The sequence below is a fragment of the Oryzias latipes genome, chromosome 15, assembly GCF_053564925.1.
Source record: "Oryzias latipes strain Hd-rR chromosome 15, Olatipes_Hd-rR_3.1".
NCBI lineage: Eukaryota > Metazoa > Chordata > Actinopteri > Beloniformes > Adrianichthyidae > Oryzias > Oryzias latipes.
Window position 1 is genome coordinate 11,612,947 of NC_136251.1, and position 19,112 is coordinate 11,632,058.

At 41.1% G+C, this 19,112-nt stretch overlaps 1 protein-coding gene across 2 annotated transcripts in view; it reads right to left on the reverse strand.

The window, feature by feature from the left end:
• Nucleotides 1-19,112, reverse strand: part of ttc27 (tetratricopeptide repeat domain 27) — a 72,193-nt gene that overhangs the window by 51,196 nt on the left and 1,885 nt on the right. For both annotated transcript variants that reach the window (XM_023963354.2, XM_078931721.1), the window contains exons 2-5: nucleotides 11,480-11,660; nucleotides 6,710-6,833; nucleotides 2,925-3,062; nucleotides 285-387 (exon numbers count right to left, since the gene is read on the reverse strand). In XM_023963354.2, the coding sequence (XP_023819122.1) occupies nucleotides 285-387; nucleotides 2,925-3,062; nucleotides 6,710-6,833; nucleotides 11,480-11,660 (546 nt within the window). The remainder of the gene's footprint in view (nucleotides 1-284; nucleotides 388-2,924; nucleotides 3,063-6,709; nucleotides 6,834-11,479; nucleotides 11,661-19,112) is intronic.

Here is a 19,112-nt window from a genome sequence, read left to right on the forward strand (position 1 = left end):
AAGGTTCGCTCACTCAGTTCCTGAATACGCCCACTCAGTTATCTTTGTGGTCGTTCAATTTATGGCAGCGATGAAACGCCATACAGATGTCTGCAGATAAGATGGCGCCTGACATCATTGGCCAGAAGCAGAAGATATACAACTTAACTCAAAAGTGTGGAGAACTGTTTCAGGTCGCCTTTTTTTGAGCAGTATGGGGGGATTTTCGGTTCTGGTCGAGGACTTCCGGTCAGTGATCTAGTTTTTACTGCGGCAGGTCAATTCCATGAAGGTTGTGCGCAAACCTTTCTCCATGCAGCTGTGGGCCAGGTCCAGAAGCTGTGGAGAAGGCGCCTCCAGGATTTGTTGGTGAAGGTTGATGTAGCGGAGTGTCCACCAGGGCAGCAACTACAGAGGAAAGAAGAAAAAAACCTTTAACCTCACTTTTCAAAATGGAGAAAATGTTTCAAAACAGTTTTTCTAGCAGTAGGTTATTGCTGTGATGCTAATCATCTTGTCCCGATTAAACTGCGCTCATATGTGTGTGTGGTTTCTACGATTTTGGTCGGATCGTGTGGGATCATGTGGGCCTCTAACTGTGACTTCAGGGCAGTTTTTACGTCTGGAAACAGCAGAACTGAGCCATTCAAACAACCCTGTGATGAACAATCCACATTCAAATTCAAACAAGCTACAGAGGACCTTCAAGGGTGAAGAACACCAAAGAGGCTTAAAGTTTAACCATAAAAAAGGGAATTCCCTGCAGAATAAAGGAGATGATGACCTATTAGGACAGTGTGTGCAGCTTTAGGAGTCTTTTCCTGTACCGGTACTTTGCTTGTGAACAGCTCTGTCTTCACAGACAGAGCTGTTGGCGCAGCAGTTCTCTTTCGCAGCATCTCAAATTCTGGAAAGGTTGGCTTCCAAATATTTCTCATGGGAGAAAGAAAACTGAGCAAATTCATTTTTGTCATAAACCTAAATATCTCTGTCCGTGCCAATATCTTGCTTTCACTTTGAGACCAATTCAAACTTCATTCTCTTCAGGGCTTTTCTTAACATGGCAACTTCATCCAATCACTGCAACTTTCGCCAATCGCTCATCAAACTCTCCCTGCCGATCCAGTTTAGAGGTTCAAACAAAGTCACATCAGTCTAACCAATCAAACTCATCCCTAAATTGAGCGTTCTGTTAGCAAATAGTCTTCAAGAAAAAGCAGTAAATCTGTTTTGTTCTTGCCACGTCATTTTGAAAAAAAAAAGAAAGGTCAACTTTACAGGCAAGCAGAAAACCCCCATTTCATTTAAACAGTGAAACAAGTAAATCTTTTAAAAGATCTTCATTAAAATGTTTTTTTCACTTCCATGGTTTTAAAATTTGCTTTAAAATCCAGATAAGCCAGCTGTGCACTTATTTCAGAACACAAAAAGCATTGTGCAAAGAAAGTCACCTGCAGGCTGAGCTCACTAAAGGACCAGCAACTTCAGACTGGAGCTGAGAGCTGACAATGCACAAAAAACAGTCCACTCTTTCCTTTTTGCACCTGACAACAACAAACAGTGACAGAGAAAAACGTGGACGTCTCTGAACCATTACGAGCAAATCCACACAGCCGTCTCCCTGACCAGCCTCCGTCACGCCCTGCACTCAGAGGGGGAGGTGAACCATCGGAAAATCTCATTTGTGTTTCAGCTAAGATGTCTGCTCCTGCATTTTCAATGCTAGAGGTCTGCGACCTCTGTTCCGTGGCTGCATGAAGACTTAAGTGTGTGTCTGCCTGAATCAGTATCTGCCTGCTTCCACGCACACACGGCTTAATCAGGCGTGTCCCCTTTGTCAGAACACAACACTGGACCTCCTCTGCTAGAGCTTCCTGCGTGCAAAACATCCCGACAAGTCTTTAACCTGCTTCCTGCTGAGAAACACTACTGACAGCTAATTTCATCTAAGCTCCAAATCAAAGATGCTTAATTCTGAACCAGAAAAACGCATTACAGTTGAGTTTTAGCTGTTTATCCCTTTTCTCCTTTTTCTGTTCACTAAAAAGAAAGAAGTCAAAGAAGTTACAGGACTAAACATGCATCCCCAAACAGGCAAGAGGCACCATGTGCCATAATGACAGCTTGATAAGCTGTACTTAGTGTTGCAACACATCAAAGACTAAAGCTATGTTTGCACCGCCCTCTGCAACTTGCATTCAGGTGACCACTTTCATTGAAAAGACGACGCAAATGCGCATTTTGGGCTTCTAAAAGGGGTTATGGGGGAGTTGTGGAACCACTGTGACTGATTAACAAAGCTTTTTGATTAAAACAGCATCTATTTGATAAACGTCGCTTCAACAGGACCTGGTAATTTCTGGAAAGATGGATGGAAGGATTGGTGGTAACCATTTCTCAAGATGCAGCAGAAACAGAATAAAAAAAAGGTTTTTCACAAGTGTAAAAATGTAGCTTCACTGTTTTGTAGTATTTGGCTCCAACCTCTGACTATAAATGAGAACTGGACTAGAGCTGTGACAGTGTGGGATTTTTGATCACAGCGGTGATGAACCAGCAGGGGTGTCGCGGTTAACCGAGTTTTGGCCTCTTGGAGCCACTCAGTCCAGTTCTCCCATACAGTCAATGGTCCAAACTGAATGGCTGCATTTAGTTAGCTTCTCTTTACTTTTTGGGGATTACAAATATTTTCCAAACATCTTGTTGAATCTGAAGCAGCAGCTGATCAGGCAGAAGCTTTTCATCATTCATGACGTGTTTTCTCTGCCTTCTCACTGGTCAAACAGTCTGCCGTCATTGATTCGATGCTCGCCCCTGGCATTCAGTAGGGTTTGGTTTGAAGATGATTGCGCTGAGGACTTGACTGCAATTTAAAATAACTTTACTGAAGAAACTGCCTTGAATTGCCTTACTATGCACGAGACAGACAGAAAAAAAAGACGTACCTGCAGACTTTGCATCTTAATGGAGCACTTGCACAGAATAACCCTGGCCAGTAGGAGGAGGAGAGGATTGGCCACCAGGCTGTACACCGACTCTCCATCCAGAAGAAGATGAGAGTGAATCTCCTCCACCAACGGCTTCTATTGAAGAAAAAAAAAAAAATCAACATTTGGACATCAGTTCTGACAAATCCAGTAAGGCTAGTAAAGAAAAATAACTTCAAATACATACTGAGTAGCTTATATAGTCTGTATTCTAACAAGTCTGAATGCATAGATGAGCATGTGGATGGGTGTAAAGGTGGGAAGCCGTGTACCACAGAGACCATCTACAAAACACACTAGATATCCAATCCAATCCATCCATCTTTCAAACCAACTAAATCCCTTTCAGTATCTCTGGGTTGCTGGAGCCTATCCCAGCTACTGTTGGGTGATGGGTTGCTAGTATGCAGCAGGGTCACAATCACATTCACACTTATGGACAATTTAAAAATCTCAATTAACCGATGAAGCATGTTTTTGGACTGTGGGAGGCAACGATAGAGCCCACATGAAGGAGGAGAACATGCAATCTCCACACAGAAAGCACCCAGACTTCCCAGTGTGAGGCGAGAGCGCTAACCACTACACCACCATAAAGCCCAAGATATCCAATCTTGATCGGATTTTTCACACGACCACGCAAACAGGATAATTTGATGTCCTTTGTCCAATAATAGCATGCATCAGAAGAATGTCTGCAAAAGATCTCTATCTTGCAGTCTGCACATTAGCAAGGCTAATGCTAATGCCTGAACAGAGGAAACACTTAAGTAACTGGAAGTTTGAAAACTGCATCGAGTTTGTACATTCTCAGAGTTAAATCAAATAATTTATCAAAACCTGGAGACAGATTTTCTGATGATAGCATTTCTAGTCATTTTGCAAATGCTGGATTATCAGATAGCAACATTTTTGGGGGCGAGTAAAGAAACTATTTATATAAAAATGTGTACACTAATGAATAAAGCCACACATGGCGTGTGTTAACAAAGCAGGTTTCGTTTACGGGCCCTTTCAGCTCCTCCTCCAGAGCATAACGAGTCGTGACAACAGTTTAAGCTAGCGTGTTCTCTGGCGCATGGACCCAAGAGCTTTCCTGAAGCCCATTACAGTACAGCTGGATTGCTGCATGTATCTGCAGGGCTAAACATCATTTCACACTCCTCTATAGACTTCTAACTGATGATCAAAAGCCAATTCAATAACTACTTTATCACACTTGCAATATTACACTTCACCGTCCCTTTTTTTAAATCCATTTGCACATACTGTAGCTGTTATTGTTGTGTACTAAAGGTGCGTTTAATCACTCCCTGCTGTTGGTAGTTGAAGCATATCTTCATGACATAAGGATTTGCCGTGGTTGTCCTCCCTTTCACCTGTGCTGTCATGCATATATGGACGAGCCGTCGCACAACACCGGCTCCTCAGTGCGACAACACAAATAAATCATGAACGCTGGAGGAATTACTTCGATAAAAGAAACGGCCTCTCCTCGGGCGTAATGGCTGAGCGTAGCGCACGACTCTGCAGTTCAATGAGGAAGCGATATCTTGAGCTTGGTGTAATTAGGACCCCAGAGAAGCAGCATTACTGTGCTCTCATCTTGTACGGAGGGTGTCTGCACCTCTCTAGACACCCACCACCACAAAACAATTTAGACGTTTGGGGAAATGATGGCCGCCCAACAGAGAAAGAAAATACCCTTAGTCAACACAAACTAACGGTTCAAATTGAGTTTAAAAAACAAATGTCCATAATGAGGCTCATTTATAAAAAAAAATACGTTTTAATAAAAATAAACTTTATTTACTTATCCTTTCAACCAAATGAAATTAAGGTGTGATTTTTCATTTATCGATTTAAACTGATGCAAGTGGGAAAAACATCAGCGAACACGTACATCTGTGTTTTTTTAGGCCGTTAAACCACTTTATTAACTGGAAGCTAAGGTGTCACAAAGCTGTCCAACTCTGGAGTGTGGGAAATCTGTTTCCTGCATCGACCCATTTCCCCAAGCAGTGGCGAGTTGCCTCCTTTGTCAGTATTTCCTGAAGGTGGATTTAAACCCACACTCTCAGTGTTAAAGCAAACATTACCAACAAACTACCAAGACTTGAGAAGAACTTAAAATCCCCCTCCAATGAAAATCGTGTTTTTTGACATGTTTATGTGGCATTTTTCTTATGAAAGGGAACAAATGTAATAAAAAAATCATTTAATTTTTTCAATTCTGAGTTTATCTAAACTGTCGAAAAGACGCGTTTTGAATTCATGAGCTGCTGTGATGTCACAACGGCCCAGTAGTGCATGCACATTGCTGTATTCCCTGCATGCATTTTAAGTGCGTCCCAGGCTGGATTTTGTTGTTGGCCGCATGTATTTAAAATTAAAGTTTAAGTCCCAAATGTGTTCTCCACATTTGTGTTTTCTCTCTGACCAACTTTGAAGGCTTTCTGCCCCGCATTAACCAGAGAGGGTAAAAATAAATATAAGAATAAAATCAGGGGACATTTTTTTATTATTGCCTCAATAAAAATAAGAAAAATATCATAAAGTTCAGGAGAACCAAGCAGGCTGGCTTCCGATCCAAACTGCGTTTGGTGAGAACGCAGCTTAACCCTAACCTGTGATCCTAAACTTAACCCTTTCTCTGGGGTCCATGCAGCTAAGAAAAAAGTTCAGTACTGGCCGCACGCATTTGGAAAATTAGGTACGAATACTCACTTTCTTTCTAGCATTTCAATTTATTTGCTGTGTAAGGTAATTCAACAGTCTGCATGTGCTAGCATCAGATTAGTTCTGAGCCACAGCCAGTGCTGCTTGCTGCTGTAATGTAGCCTAAATTATGATGCAATTCAAAGCATTTTTCCTGGACTTATCAAAGATCTTTGTGTGTTATTTTATCAAACAGCAGGGACTGGTACACACAATTATTTTATCATTCCACACATTGCTCAAAACTTTCGATTTGGAACCAAAAATATATGGGGTTGGGCCTTACGAAAAAAAAAAAAAGGATTGAACAGATTTTTAGGATAACAAATAATAGTAATATGCTTAAGAAAAAAAATCACCAATAAGAAATGACCAGTACTTGGTATCGGGAATTGGTAATTTAAGATTTTAAGCAAAAAGAAATCTGTTTCACTTGGATGAGGAAGACATTCATGGATCTAGTGGTCTACAAGTATCAGAATGGAGTGGAGCAAGGATCTTTTGACCTGCCCAGCTTATTTTCTATGTGACAAATACAATCTTCTTTAAACTGCATTTTTTTGCCTCTTCCTGATTCACAAGGATTTAGAGTAAAGAAATACTCAGAAATGCAATTTTTAGAGTAATTTTCTTTATATATTTGATTTTAATTTTTTTATTTGAAATGGTTTCTTTCAAGCAATCAAATACAAATAATACACAAAAAACATTACAATCATCATTTATACATTCATACAATGATGCATCTATATCTATCTATATATATAGATATATATAGATATATATATAGATAGATAGATATATATAGATATATATAGATATATATAGATAGATAGATAGATAGATATATATAGATATATATAGATATATATATATATAGATACACATCTCCTTCATTATCAGAAAATTGCCACAAGCTAAAACACTTTTTTAGTCTGAATGATTCTTTAAGAAATGCAACTATTTCAAGACAAAACTGCCGACACCCACGATGCGTGACTGAAGGAAAGCGAGAAGGAACGTACCTGGGAGGAAAGTCGGGCTGCAGGAAGCAGGTTGCAGAGGTTTAGAGAGAGCGGAGGACCAGTCCAGTTACTCTGAGCAAACATGTGGAGGCAGGACACAGCCAGGGCCATGACTGTGAGCTCCCTGCACAATAGAAATAGAAAGGAGAACCTCACAGTTTTATCCACAGAAACAGACCAACAGGGTTGTCACAAAACCTCTTAGGTTTTCACAGACACACTCTTTCATGAATATGTTGACTACAGCCTTTGCTTGTAGCTAATCACCAATGACAAATTAAAAGCTTGGGGGGAAAAAGCAGACATCTGCTTGCTTTGCTGAGTTTCAACAAGGTTGTGGAAGCGATGGAAGAAAGAATTGGACCCAGCCATGACGAGGCAGAGCTGGGGCAGCAACTGATGCATTCAGCTTTTTGCCAAAACCAACACATTGCTGAATATGAGAGTGACACTAAGCTGTCCTTATTAAAATTTAATAATTCATGACAAAAAAAAAAAACAATGTGGGGAGGAACAGAGAACCGCTTTCAGTGGCCGACACCCCGAGGGTTGGTGTGTCCAGTTTAATTGTTACCTTTATGTATAATAAATAAACAAGTTTCATGTAAAGAGATTTCAAAGTTTTGAATGTTTCATTGTTTTTATAAGACAACAGAACCACGTTCTTCACTCTGAGCCTGTACCTGACGTGCCAACATCCAAGGTTGATGGGAAAACAATGAAGTCAAGGACATCCAACTATAATGTGGCACTTCTATTCAAGTCCTTTGATGGAAAACATCTGCAGATCATTTGTGAAGATGTTTAGCCGCCTACAGCTTACTTGATGGCCTTGCGTTAAAGTAGTGGGCTGTGTAAAGAGCAAGGTTACTCTGTGTGGAAGGCAGAGCAAGACACTGAAGCTCATTTATCACAGAGTTAACATTCAGATCCTGGGATTTCAGAGACTTTCAAGAAAGGAAAGAACTACCACAGCGAATCAGCTTCCTCCATCTACCACGTCTTCTGCATCCTCTACTCCAACATTCATGTCTTCGTTCACTGCATCCAGAAACCTCTTTGGTCTTCCTCTAGACCTCTTGCCTGGCAGCTCTAGACTCAGCATCCTTCTACATTATATTTATTGTTTCTCCTCTGAACAGGTCTGATCCATCACAGTCTGGCCTCCTGGACTTTATCTCCAAAACCTCTATCATGTTCTGTCCCTCTGATGTCCTCATTACTGATCCATCCCGGTCCTTCCCAAAGAGAACCTCAGCATCTTCATCTCTGCTACCTCCAGTTCTGCTTCCTGTCTTTTCCTCAGTGCCACTGTCTCTAGGCCCAACAACATGGCTGCTCTCACCACAGTTTTTTCCCATCTTTCCTTTCATTTGAACTGAAACTCTTCTATCACACATCACAACTGGCACTTTTCTCCACCCATTCCAACTTGCCTGCACTCGCGTCTTCACTTCTTTTCCAGACTCTCCATTCCTCTGGACTCTTGACCCTAGATACTTTATATCCTCCATCTTCTTTATCTCTTCTCCCCGTAACCTCACTCTTCCACTTGGGTCCCTCTCAATCACACACATGTACTCTGTCTTACTGCGGCTAATCTTCATTCCCCTACTGTCCAGGGCAAACCTCCACCTCTCTAGTTACTCCTCCACCTGTTCCCTGCTCCCACTACAAACCACAATATCATCTGTAAACATCAGATTCCACCGTGATTCCCATGGTGACATGCCAATGAATTCTCACGAGGAACCCAATGCTGTTCTTCCCAGCTGTTCAAACAACTTTAACTGACTCCAATCTCTGCCACGTTTACATGGGCAAAAGTAATCGGAATGAACGCCTGATCGGAAAGAAAATGCGTCATGTAAACGCGCCATTCGGAATACTCTGCCCCGGTCAGACTCATTCGGATCAGAATTTCTTTCCGATCGAGATAGGTGGGTTATACCGATCGTTTATCCGATCGTTGAGCGTGTAAACAGTTCATCCGATCGTGTGTCACTACTGCTCTGGTTTACGTCATGCATAGACGGTGTTTCGCTGAGAGAAAGCTTTGGAGCTCATACGGGACCGACCAGCTGCTCTGCGGACCCCCCGTGAAAAGCGCCGCTCCGCTCTCGCCTCTCTTACACCCCTCACGAGGGAGATGCGGGGAAGGAGCGCTTCGTGCCCCCTGACGCTCACTCGGTCCACTGGCACCCGAGTGAGCAGAGCAGCTGGATTAATAACTTTGTGTCTGAGCAGAGGGAGGATGCTTTGTTACATGTGCGTTTTGTTGTTTTGTTATTTGTGGGAGAATTAAGACTGCTAGCCGTCCCGCCGCTCCTGGTTAGCAGCTGCAGAACTCAGGAGGAACCGCCAGCACACTGCGGCAGCGGTTTGTTTACAACGGGACCCATTTCCTCATCCGGGGACTTTTTACAGTACTGCGCATGCCCAAATTATTCATTCTGACTGAAAGTGTGAGCCATGGGAACGTTCGTTCTAATCGGAAAAAGGTTTTCTGATCCCATGTGCACGGGTGAATTTTAACCCGACCATTGATCCGATCAAAATATTTTGCCCTTGTAACCGCGTCTAATGTTATGAAGCAGAGGCTCTACTTCAAATTCCTGTTGCATCCCATCTGTAAGAGAAACCCAAACCTACTCCAAATAAACCAAGTTTCTGCTGCCTGTAACAGTGATCTTACCCATTCATTCCTAGCTCAAAGTTCATGAACACAGTTGAGGTAAAGAGTACTGACTGACCAATAAACAGAGCTTGGTTCTACATCTCTATTCTCTCTTCACCCCAACAGGCTGGTACAGACTCTGCATCCCTGTAAATGTCGAACCGATCTATCGCTCTATCCTTCAATTACCTGAAACTCCTTGGTTATTCTAATCAAACTTCACGTAATAAATTAACTGATTCCATCATTAATTTTCCTTTTTAGTATAATTCTAAATTAGTAAAAACGTGAATCAGTAAATTATGTGAAAAACTTTAGTCATCAGTTATTGGAAAAAGAAAAAAGTTAACTCCTTTGTTATCAAATCATGTTAAACTATAAATTGAAAACGTGAAAATTGGAAATTGAATTGAATTTTGGCAGTGAAACATCTCTATGGTTTGGCTCCAAACTGTTTATAAAAAATTCAGAAGTGTCTAACAAAGTAAACGTCATTTAGTGAGGAGACTCTGGCTCTTTTTAATAGGTGCTAATCAGAAAATTAGCCAAACTAGCTGGTTGTCTTCATGCTCCCTTATTGCAGGTCTTGACAAGGCAATACCACCCCCAAGAGATAAGTGCTTGTAATTGCAGGACTTCCAGTAGTTGGGTCACTTCTTGAGAGCGCAGAGTAAAAACAAACCAAGCTAAATAAACGTGGGAAACTTAGTAACATTTCCCGACAATGCAAACTGAGACCAGAAGGTTATTCTCGTTTGAAAGAAAATTTAGATTTCCAAAGCCATAATTTTCCAACGTTTGGCCCAGCTGAGAAATTCTGTCCATGAAATGATGAGAATTTGTGACAAAAAGGAACTCTAAGGCTACGTTCACACTGCAGGCTAAAACAACCCAATTCCGATTTTTTTGCCCTTATGCAACCTGTATCTGATCTTTTCATGACAGTCTGAACGACACAGATCCGAGCTTTTTAAATGTGACCCAGGCCACTTGGGTATTTGGTCCTATATCGTATCTGATCTTTTGAAATGCGACCTCCGTCTGAACAGTCAGGCCACATGAATCCGACCCGTTCGTCATTGATACGCTACAAACGTCATTCTGCATTGAAGTAGGCGGGAACGAGAACATAAACAACCATGGTGGACGATGCTGCTGAGACCAGTCAGTGGAAGGGAAGTGAGGTCACCGATTGGATTCATATTTGGGGTGACAGCTCTATTCAGGCCAAACTCGAGGGCTCTTATCGCAACCGGGCGGTTTTTGAAAAGTTTTCCAGCGAAATGGCCAAGCGTGGTGTTAAACATTTCCCGCGATTACTTTTTTCCCCTTTCTGACCGTGGTCAGAAGCGCGGGGGGAGACCGGCTTCTCCAGGGCCAAAGGCGTATCCTCCTCAGTGTTCACTTCCCCGTTCGGACCCTCAGATTCTCCAGAGCGGTTTAATAAAGAGTCAATAGCAGTTCTTCTGGGGAAGCCTTCTTTTATTACCGTTCTCCTTCCTCCCTAACACACAACATGAATGCGCGCCCCCAACACACTTCGGCTGCCCCCCCTCACTCCCTCCTGCACTGCACGCGCACACATGCACGGCCACAGCACATACACATCCCCATTCCACAACAGTGGGTACAGACGATCCTGGCTTCATTGCCTTCTTAAAATGAGAAGATTGTAATTGTAAAGAGCTCCGCTGTTGACAGTTTTTTCTCGTCATGACGAGATTAAAGTCGACATGACGACTTTAATCTCGTCATGTTGGCCAGAATATTTTTCCCTCACCGTGGACCCTAAAACTCCGTCGTAGAAAGGTGAACGGCCTTAAGAAAAAAAATCGAATTTTTTCAACAACAAAAAAAAAAAAATCGGAATTGAGCATTAAGCCCTGCATTGTGAACGTAGCCTAAAAGAGTCCGACAGATGAGCCTTAAACGTATGTGCGAAAACATTTCCTGAGCCATAATTCATATAGACAATCCTTAAAAAACACAGCAGCTAGGAGGTGAAGATTAAAGCTTTTTGACAAACAGTGTAATCACTCATGTTAAAAAACGATCGCAAACAGAAAGCCATTGCCCGACTGGATTCACTTTACCTGCTATTCTGGTCATCATTGGAGGCATCACTCAGATACAGCAGCACTCGTCTCTCTAGATAAGCCTGGATGTCCTCGTCATAGTAGGAGCCGTCTCCTGTGAGCAAGTCTTTCACCTGTGGGCTCAGCAGAACCGCTTCAAAATCTCCTTCCAACAAGGACTGCAGCAGAGAACCGGCATCTACAGAAACACAGGAAACGCAAAGGTTCACTGAAACTCCAAAAAATTCCTTTGAAAAGTTACTAAGTCTTGAATATGTTAAATTAAGTCTTTTATTAGAGCCTTGGTTATAAAGTAATGTTACATAAATTGCAGTAGTTCCGTATTTATGAATTACAATGCAAATTATCCACACACATTAAAAAGTTTAAATGTATTTTCTCTTGACAACGAGAAAGACGTTCAAAAAAAACAAAGCAACCAAAAGGCCATAGGTTCTCCAAGTCCTTTTCAGTTGTCATTTTTTCCACACTACAAGCTAGACTTAAAAGCCCTTATTTATTTTCTTAAACAACAGTGCACTTTATAACCCAAAGTATTAAGGTTAATTCTGGTTGTGCTCACTTGTGTCGAAGGAGTTTTGCCAAGTAAACGGTGCTGTCAAAATACATGTTGCAAACAATGTGCACCTCATATATGAAATGCATGAAAATGGCCGATGCGCCTTTTAATCCACTACGCTCAATAGTGTGAAAATACGGTCAATCTTTTTTATTTTTCCAATTCTGTGCTTTTGAAAATAAAAATAAAAAATGAATTAAACTTATTCCTAGATGAGGTTTATATGTGAAGGACAATGGCGTCCTCCTGAGTTCTGCAGTCTCCCCTCTGATGCCAAACTTGATGAAGCTCAGCCTGTAAACCCTTCTCCCTTTTAGCCATCATCACTGATTCTCATCTTGAGCTAATTCCGCTTGTGTCATTGGATTTGGAAGAAAGTCTGAAGGTTAAAACTGCAGCACACAGAGCGGGCACCATCACGCTTGTCTTCACATTTAGAGGTAACATTTTGGACTGACATTGGAAAGCCTTCAGCTTTACAGCTTTCGATGTCCTTCAAAGTTTTCAAAGCTAGTTATCAGCCAACAGAATAAACACCAACGTCCTCACAGCTCCATCAATCTGCCCTCGTTTGTTTTGTTGTGTACTCATCATTAATCCCGCCTCCTATTGTGATTAAGTCAGTAAGGACAGAGACTGTTCCCTGCAGATTATCATGTTGCTCCATGTTACTGTGAACTTGACTGAGCTGAAGGCAGCCAGATGAAGAGACCCATGTGTGAAGTGATGGCAAAAAAAACAAAAACATTGATTTATAGCAGGGCAGCTGCAGGGCCACCGCTTCCCAACCAGAAATAATGGCGTGGCTCAAATGCTCTGTTTAACTCCTTTTTCGATCAGCTTCTTACTAGATGCCAGACTGGTTGGTTCATTTGCACCGATTGCTTTGTTTTCCCCAGCGGACAAAGCAAAGGGAGCGATGGGGTACTGAGCCGCAGAGGAAAGCGTGCTAAAACTAAGGCGCTTATGTTTTCTAACCAAAGGACGTCGCTTTATATCCCAGGAAGAAGCAACTCCTTGAACAGACAGGCATGCCTGGAATACCAACAAAGATCCAGGATGATGTCATCAGTTGTCTGCAGAACACACATCCCGCAGCTTCATTAACACTATTTAGACTAAATAAATCTCTACTTTATCTTTCTCAAATGCGGGTGATATCAAGTCTGCAAGAGCCCAAGAAAGGACGCATGAAAATAGATTCTGTCTTTCAATCCATCTGAATCGTGCAGAACAAGCTCACCAAAGACACCCAACAGTCTGGGAGAGTATGTGCAGAATTCAACAGGGACAAACTACAAACAATTGATGAAGGTCACGTAGGCAATGGTCAACTTCAAAAAGGAAGCAGTGTGTACAGAACTGGGTCTGTCCATTTCTGGGGCTACATGTGGACAATGTGGAAGTCACAGCTGACATGGTTTAATAAAGTTTTCCACCCCGAGAGACAGGAACTGAAGGTTCAATTCCATAGTCAGAAAATGGCAAAGACAGTAGTATAGAATGCCTATTTGCTTGCTAAGCAGTACTAAGAGTTGGATCAGGGGTTAAATCCATAATTGGTTCCCAAGTGCAGCTACCACTGATGGCACCTTTCTGCAGAACATTATGGATCTTAACAGCTGTGTGAAACTAAAAGCAATTTAACTTTGGGTGTCGTTATCCTTCCCTCCACTATCCAAAAACAAACATCCCGAAGCCTGCTAGAGATGCAACAATACATTTTGCTTCACAATTTGGTTCAAACCTCAATTTTTGGGTCACAGTTTTGTTTTGGTTCATTATATATGATTTGTGTTACAAAACAACAACAAAAAACTAAAACTTCCGATAAGCCTTTTTTTTATTAGCTAATTAGCAAGTAACAATGATGTTGGCTTTTACTAAGCCTGATGTAAAAAATACTAAAAAAATATATTCTTCTTAAATATAGCGCAACACCTAATGGTATGAAGTAGGTATGGAGAAGGGATGCAACGATTCGCTGTCTCCACAATTCAGTTCAGTGGTGTAACAACCAGATCTGTTTTAAACTGAGAATTGTGGCAACTCTAGTGCCGAGCATCAACATCTGAGTCCCTCTTGACAGAACTGGTTCCATTGCTAGTTTTGGAGTCAGTTCTTTAGTTCTCCAACACCTAAGCACTGGCTCCCGACTCTCAAAACATCTTACAAGTACTTCAAACAACTACAGACTCTTTGCTGGGCAAAAGCAAAGAACAACTTCCCTTTGGTTGCGTGAAGAGTTTGTGTCAGGGTTATCTGGCTAAGGAATAAACACTCACACACTTAACTGTATTCAAACTAGCGAAACAACAGATTGTACACAACTTGTTTGAAGAAGAGACCTGCAGTTTTATGGGACTGTTGTCTTCAAAAAATCCAAAGTAAAGCCAAAAAAGTTATTTGTAGAAAGAAAGCCTCTGTTCTATATGCTGAATGAAGAGACGTCGATGGACTAGCTAGAAACAAACAACCTTCAATTGATGCATAAAGTCATGGTAAATGGCATACCTATATAGCGCTGTACTACTTTCCTCAAAGTCCGAAAGCGCTTTACAGTCACAAACCCATTCAAACACTAATGGCGGCTCTGATGCCAAACACTGGCGCCAACCTATAACCACCAGAGGCAATGTGGAGGTTCAGTGTCCTGCCCAAGGACACTTCAACACATGGGCGCACGGCGGGAATTAAACTTCCAATCTTTCGATCAGAGGTCGACTGCACTACCACTTACTGAAGAAAATACACAGACTTCTTGGAAGCCCCCAAGTGACACACCCTGGTTCAAATCCCGGCTGGGACCTTTCTATGTTGCGTTAGCATGTTCTCCATGTTCATGTTTTTTCCAAGCATTCTGTCGTCCTGCCACAGTCCAAAAGCATGCTTCAACGGTTAATTTGTGTATTTTAATTTTCCTCTAGGTGTGCATGTGAGTCCGTATGTGGTTGTGTAGTCCTGCAAGCGACTGGTGACCTATTCAGGGTATACCCTGCCTTTGTCCAACAGCAGCCTGGTTAGTTCCAGCAACCCAATGACATGTTCTAATCTTAAAATTGTACATTTCTGGGCAAACATTGTGTGGATTGATTTCACTTTTACAATTTAAGATAAATGTATCACTCTGCAGCCGCCATATTTCTGATGTTCCAAAGTTCCTGGTAACTCCAGCTTTAAATCAATCGTAATATTTTGTTAAGTTGCCTCATTCAACACAATACTGCCACCTGGAGTCAAAACTCAGACTTTGAGTAAGCTTCATTTGTTCCAATTCAATTAAAACATTGCTGAGGACCAGTAAAAAAAATGGATCTGGCAGCCTCAGATGGCTCCTGCATCTTGGTTTTTAAGATGTCCTTCACCATTCCAATGACAAGTACGGGTCCATTTGCAGTCAGATTTCCAGCCCACTTGCATGATACCCTAAGTGCCCCCTTGGCTTTAATAACTGCTGGAGGAGCTGTTCATGTTGTCAAAGAGGCACGGGGAATTTCATCTCACCGCAGATCTAATGAAACCCAGGGGCTACCACGACAGCAGGAAGGAGGAGAGAGGCCGGCTTTATGAGGGGGAGGAATGAATGCTTTCGCTACGGCCACATTTATAATGAAACTTCAGCTACTTCGCAGGCCTGCCAATGAAATGGCAGCAATTATGGAAAACAAGGGAGAGGCTCAGAAATTAGTCCATAACTCATAAAAGGTTGAGGCATGAAGCTTCGGTTAATAAGGCACCGGTGAATAGAATTAGCCGAAGCACTCAGGGCAAAGAAGCAATTTAGACCAAAGATGAGTGCTCGGGGGAAGCTCAGATGGACACCGCTCAGGAGAACTGGAAAACATCCAGTAAATCTACACACTCTGACACCATGCTCAGGAGCACAGAATAAATATTTTCCATCTGCTTCTTTCAAAAAGAATAAATTGAGTTTTGGATTAGTATTGACAGAAATCCTGTGACATACCTCTAATCTGTCAAAATGTGGAACAAACACGATTTTCAGCCAGGACATACATTGTCTTGCTGAAAAAATATAACCATTCAAGAAACATTTGTTCCAAGCTTTAGTGCCGTTTACGCCATCTTAGATTATAGCTGGAGAAGTCTCAACCACAAGAAGTTCTGATATATTTATGTCAATACTAAATAAATATTACTAGCATGAATAAATATTAGGGATGGGAGGTCTGTCAATGGTCTAAGTAGAAAAAGCCATTTTAAGACAAAGGCTGAATACATGTACAAATTCTGGCTTCTCATTATTGCTCCAATTGTAGGGCTATTTGGAGCTGTAGTGGTGTCCCAAATTGTTTTTTTAAAGGGGGGGCTGTAGTGACTTAGGGCTGGGTATTCCTTTGTTGGGAGGATGATCTGCATCACGCATTTCTTCACACAAGTGTGCTTTGAAGCACAGAAGTTTATATTTAAATGTAACTAATGACTTTTTGATTTAGCATGACCTTTTAAACTTATAAAACCAATGTTCTATAAGTTAACCAAATTTTCTGAGTGCTTGCAGTAACGCACTAACATAAATGACCAGCGAACATTGATGACGTCATCGAGTGGTCGTAACGTCCAAATTCGAAGACACTATTTTTTCATAACTCTCCGTTTGGTGGGCTAAACGTAGGGTTAGGGGAAGAAGTTGAATTTGGTGCAACTGTAAACAAGTCAATTTTTCCATAGAGCAAGACTGAACAAAAATTACATTAAAATAGTCCCACAAAAAAATTAAAAAGTGTCAGAAGTTCCAGAAGATGCCACCTGAATTTCTGTGGGTTTGTTTTCAAATCAGAAAATCCAAAACAAACTAGAATAAACTCATCTCCAAAGTACAGTTCCTTGGGTTTGGTTGGTTGTCTTGTGCTCTGGCATCATTCAGCCAACCGTGCTGAGGCAGGCTCACAGTGGAGGACCCTGTGATTGTTGTATACTGTAGTACAATTATTCAAATACACTCCGTCAATAAAGTTACACTGAGTGTGGTGTGTTGATTCTTCTGTGAATTAAACTAACAAAGGCTGTTACTAAGAGAAAGCAGGCTCAGGAGAATCTGTCAAATGATTCCAACGTGATAAGACACTAATTCACGCATCTGATTGGTCAAAAAAATGTAAAAAGTAACATTTCTAAAAATGCTTGACTCACTTGCATCAGAGCAGCTTCCTGGGATTTTTGATTTTATTGATCTTCTGAAGTTCAACTTTATCAATTTTCAGAATTTCCATTAATTTTTGCTTTTTTTAAAATTCTGTTTTATGTTTTATTGAACAACTGATCAAACAGATTATGCTATCACCAAACATTAACAAAAACAACATTCTCTTAAGGTTTCATTTCCTACTTTGATCGATCTGACCAGCCTACTGAAGCTCAATTAAAATCGTGTTTTTATTCCCTTGACAAAGATACCGTTTTAAGAAGGAGAACACAGTTTTTGGGAGAAAGCTATTCTAGACCTTCTAAAGAAAATATGTTGGCAGCTAAAGGTTGTGGGTTCCATTTCTAGTAAGCTAAAAAATGAAAAAAAGGGCTTGGTTAAAACTATAAATTTGATTTTGAAATCTTTTTTTTCTAATCTTCCTTTAAATCAGGATAGTGACTTTTTTTTAAATTCAAGCATACCTGAAACTAGCTGATTCAATTAAAACCATGAAAACACAAAATGAGCTTCACAAATCTCCTGATTATAAGAATGAAACGGATAAAGAAAACAGGGGAATTTAAAGTTTAAAAAGAAAGAATATTAGTTTCCAACTGAGAAAAAGAAGTTTGAACAGTTTTGGCTTTGCAGAGAGATGGATTAAGATCCTGCAGAACTCTTCATTCCCAAGCCTATTTTCCACTAATGGAAAGAGGAAATAGCCCAACATTTCAACGTCCACATATGCATTTACTGCAGAGGTTAATGTTCGCCATCTGTCCTGCCCCCTTTCCCAACATCACGCTTAAATCCTTCATTCCGCAAAGACAAATGTTGCCCACAAGTGCAAAACCTTCAGAACTGTTACCAGACTCCTGCAAAGACTGCACTCCCAAACAAAGTTAGAATGAAAAAAAGACTGAAAAAAGTGGGGGTTTTTGGTAGAAGATTGCAGAAAAATAGATTCATACAACATAATTCAAACACACCTGGGAAAAATATTAGCAAACTGTAAGAACCAATATAATATAATATATAATAATAGTATAATATATTTATATAAACAATTTCAGCTAAAACTTTTAACACCCTCTATGAAGCAGGAGAGTGGGAGGATAACCATAGGGGCTTCTCTTACATTCAGGCAACCAGAGAAATTCATGAACATGACTGTTTTTACTAAAGCACTTATTTTGCTGATACTCCAGTAGTCCGTTCAAGAAACTGCAACATTTGGTACTTTTGGGTGTGGCTTGAATTACATGCACCTCAAAATACGGAATATGTTTCAATTTATAGTCAAAAGTAGTTTGTATGAAATGAAAATTAAAATATTTTTCATATAAAATAAAAAAGAAACATTCACTAAATCTCTGCATGCCTGCTAGTAGATCACTTTCAGGGCTACATTTTCAGTGCAACAGCAAACACAGCAGCATGTTGGTTTTCCTTACGAAGAACTTGCTAGAGTAAAACATTCAATAAAGGAGAATGCATTGACAGAGAAACCAATAAGGTTTTCCAAAAGGCCTGAAAACGCACGGCCATCATCTTTTGATCCATTTTATAGGCATTCCCAGAGGTCTTTTTATGATTATGACGTTTTAGCTTACCATCATCCATCCGTTCACACAGTGTTTCCCAACCCTGGACCTCAGGGCACACTATCCTGCAAGTTTTCCATATTGCCCTGTTTCTGCACACCTGATTCAACGCATCACCAGGATCTGGAGAAGCCTGATGATGGCAGTCATCAAAGGTAGGTGTGTTTGAGCAGGGTTGGATTGAAGAAGAAAATGCAGGACCGTGTTCCCCAAGGACCGGGGCTGGGAAACGCTAGTTTCCGTGCTCTCCCACTAGCTTACAGCCCCTCACAATCCCAACCTAACATTAGCGGTGCAACAAAAAAGCTAAGCAATATT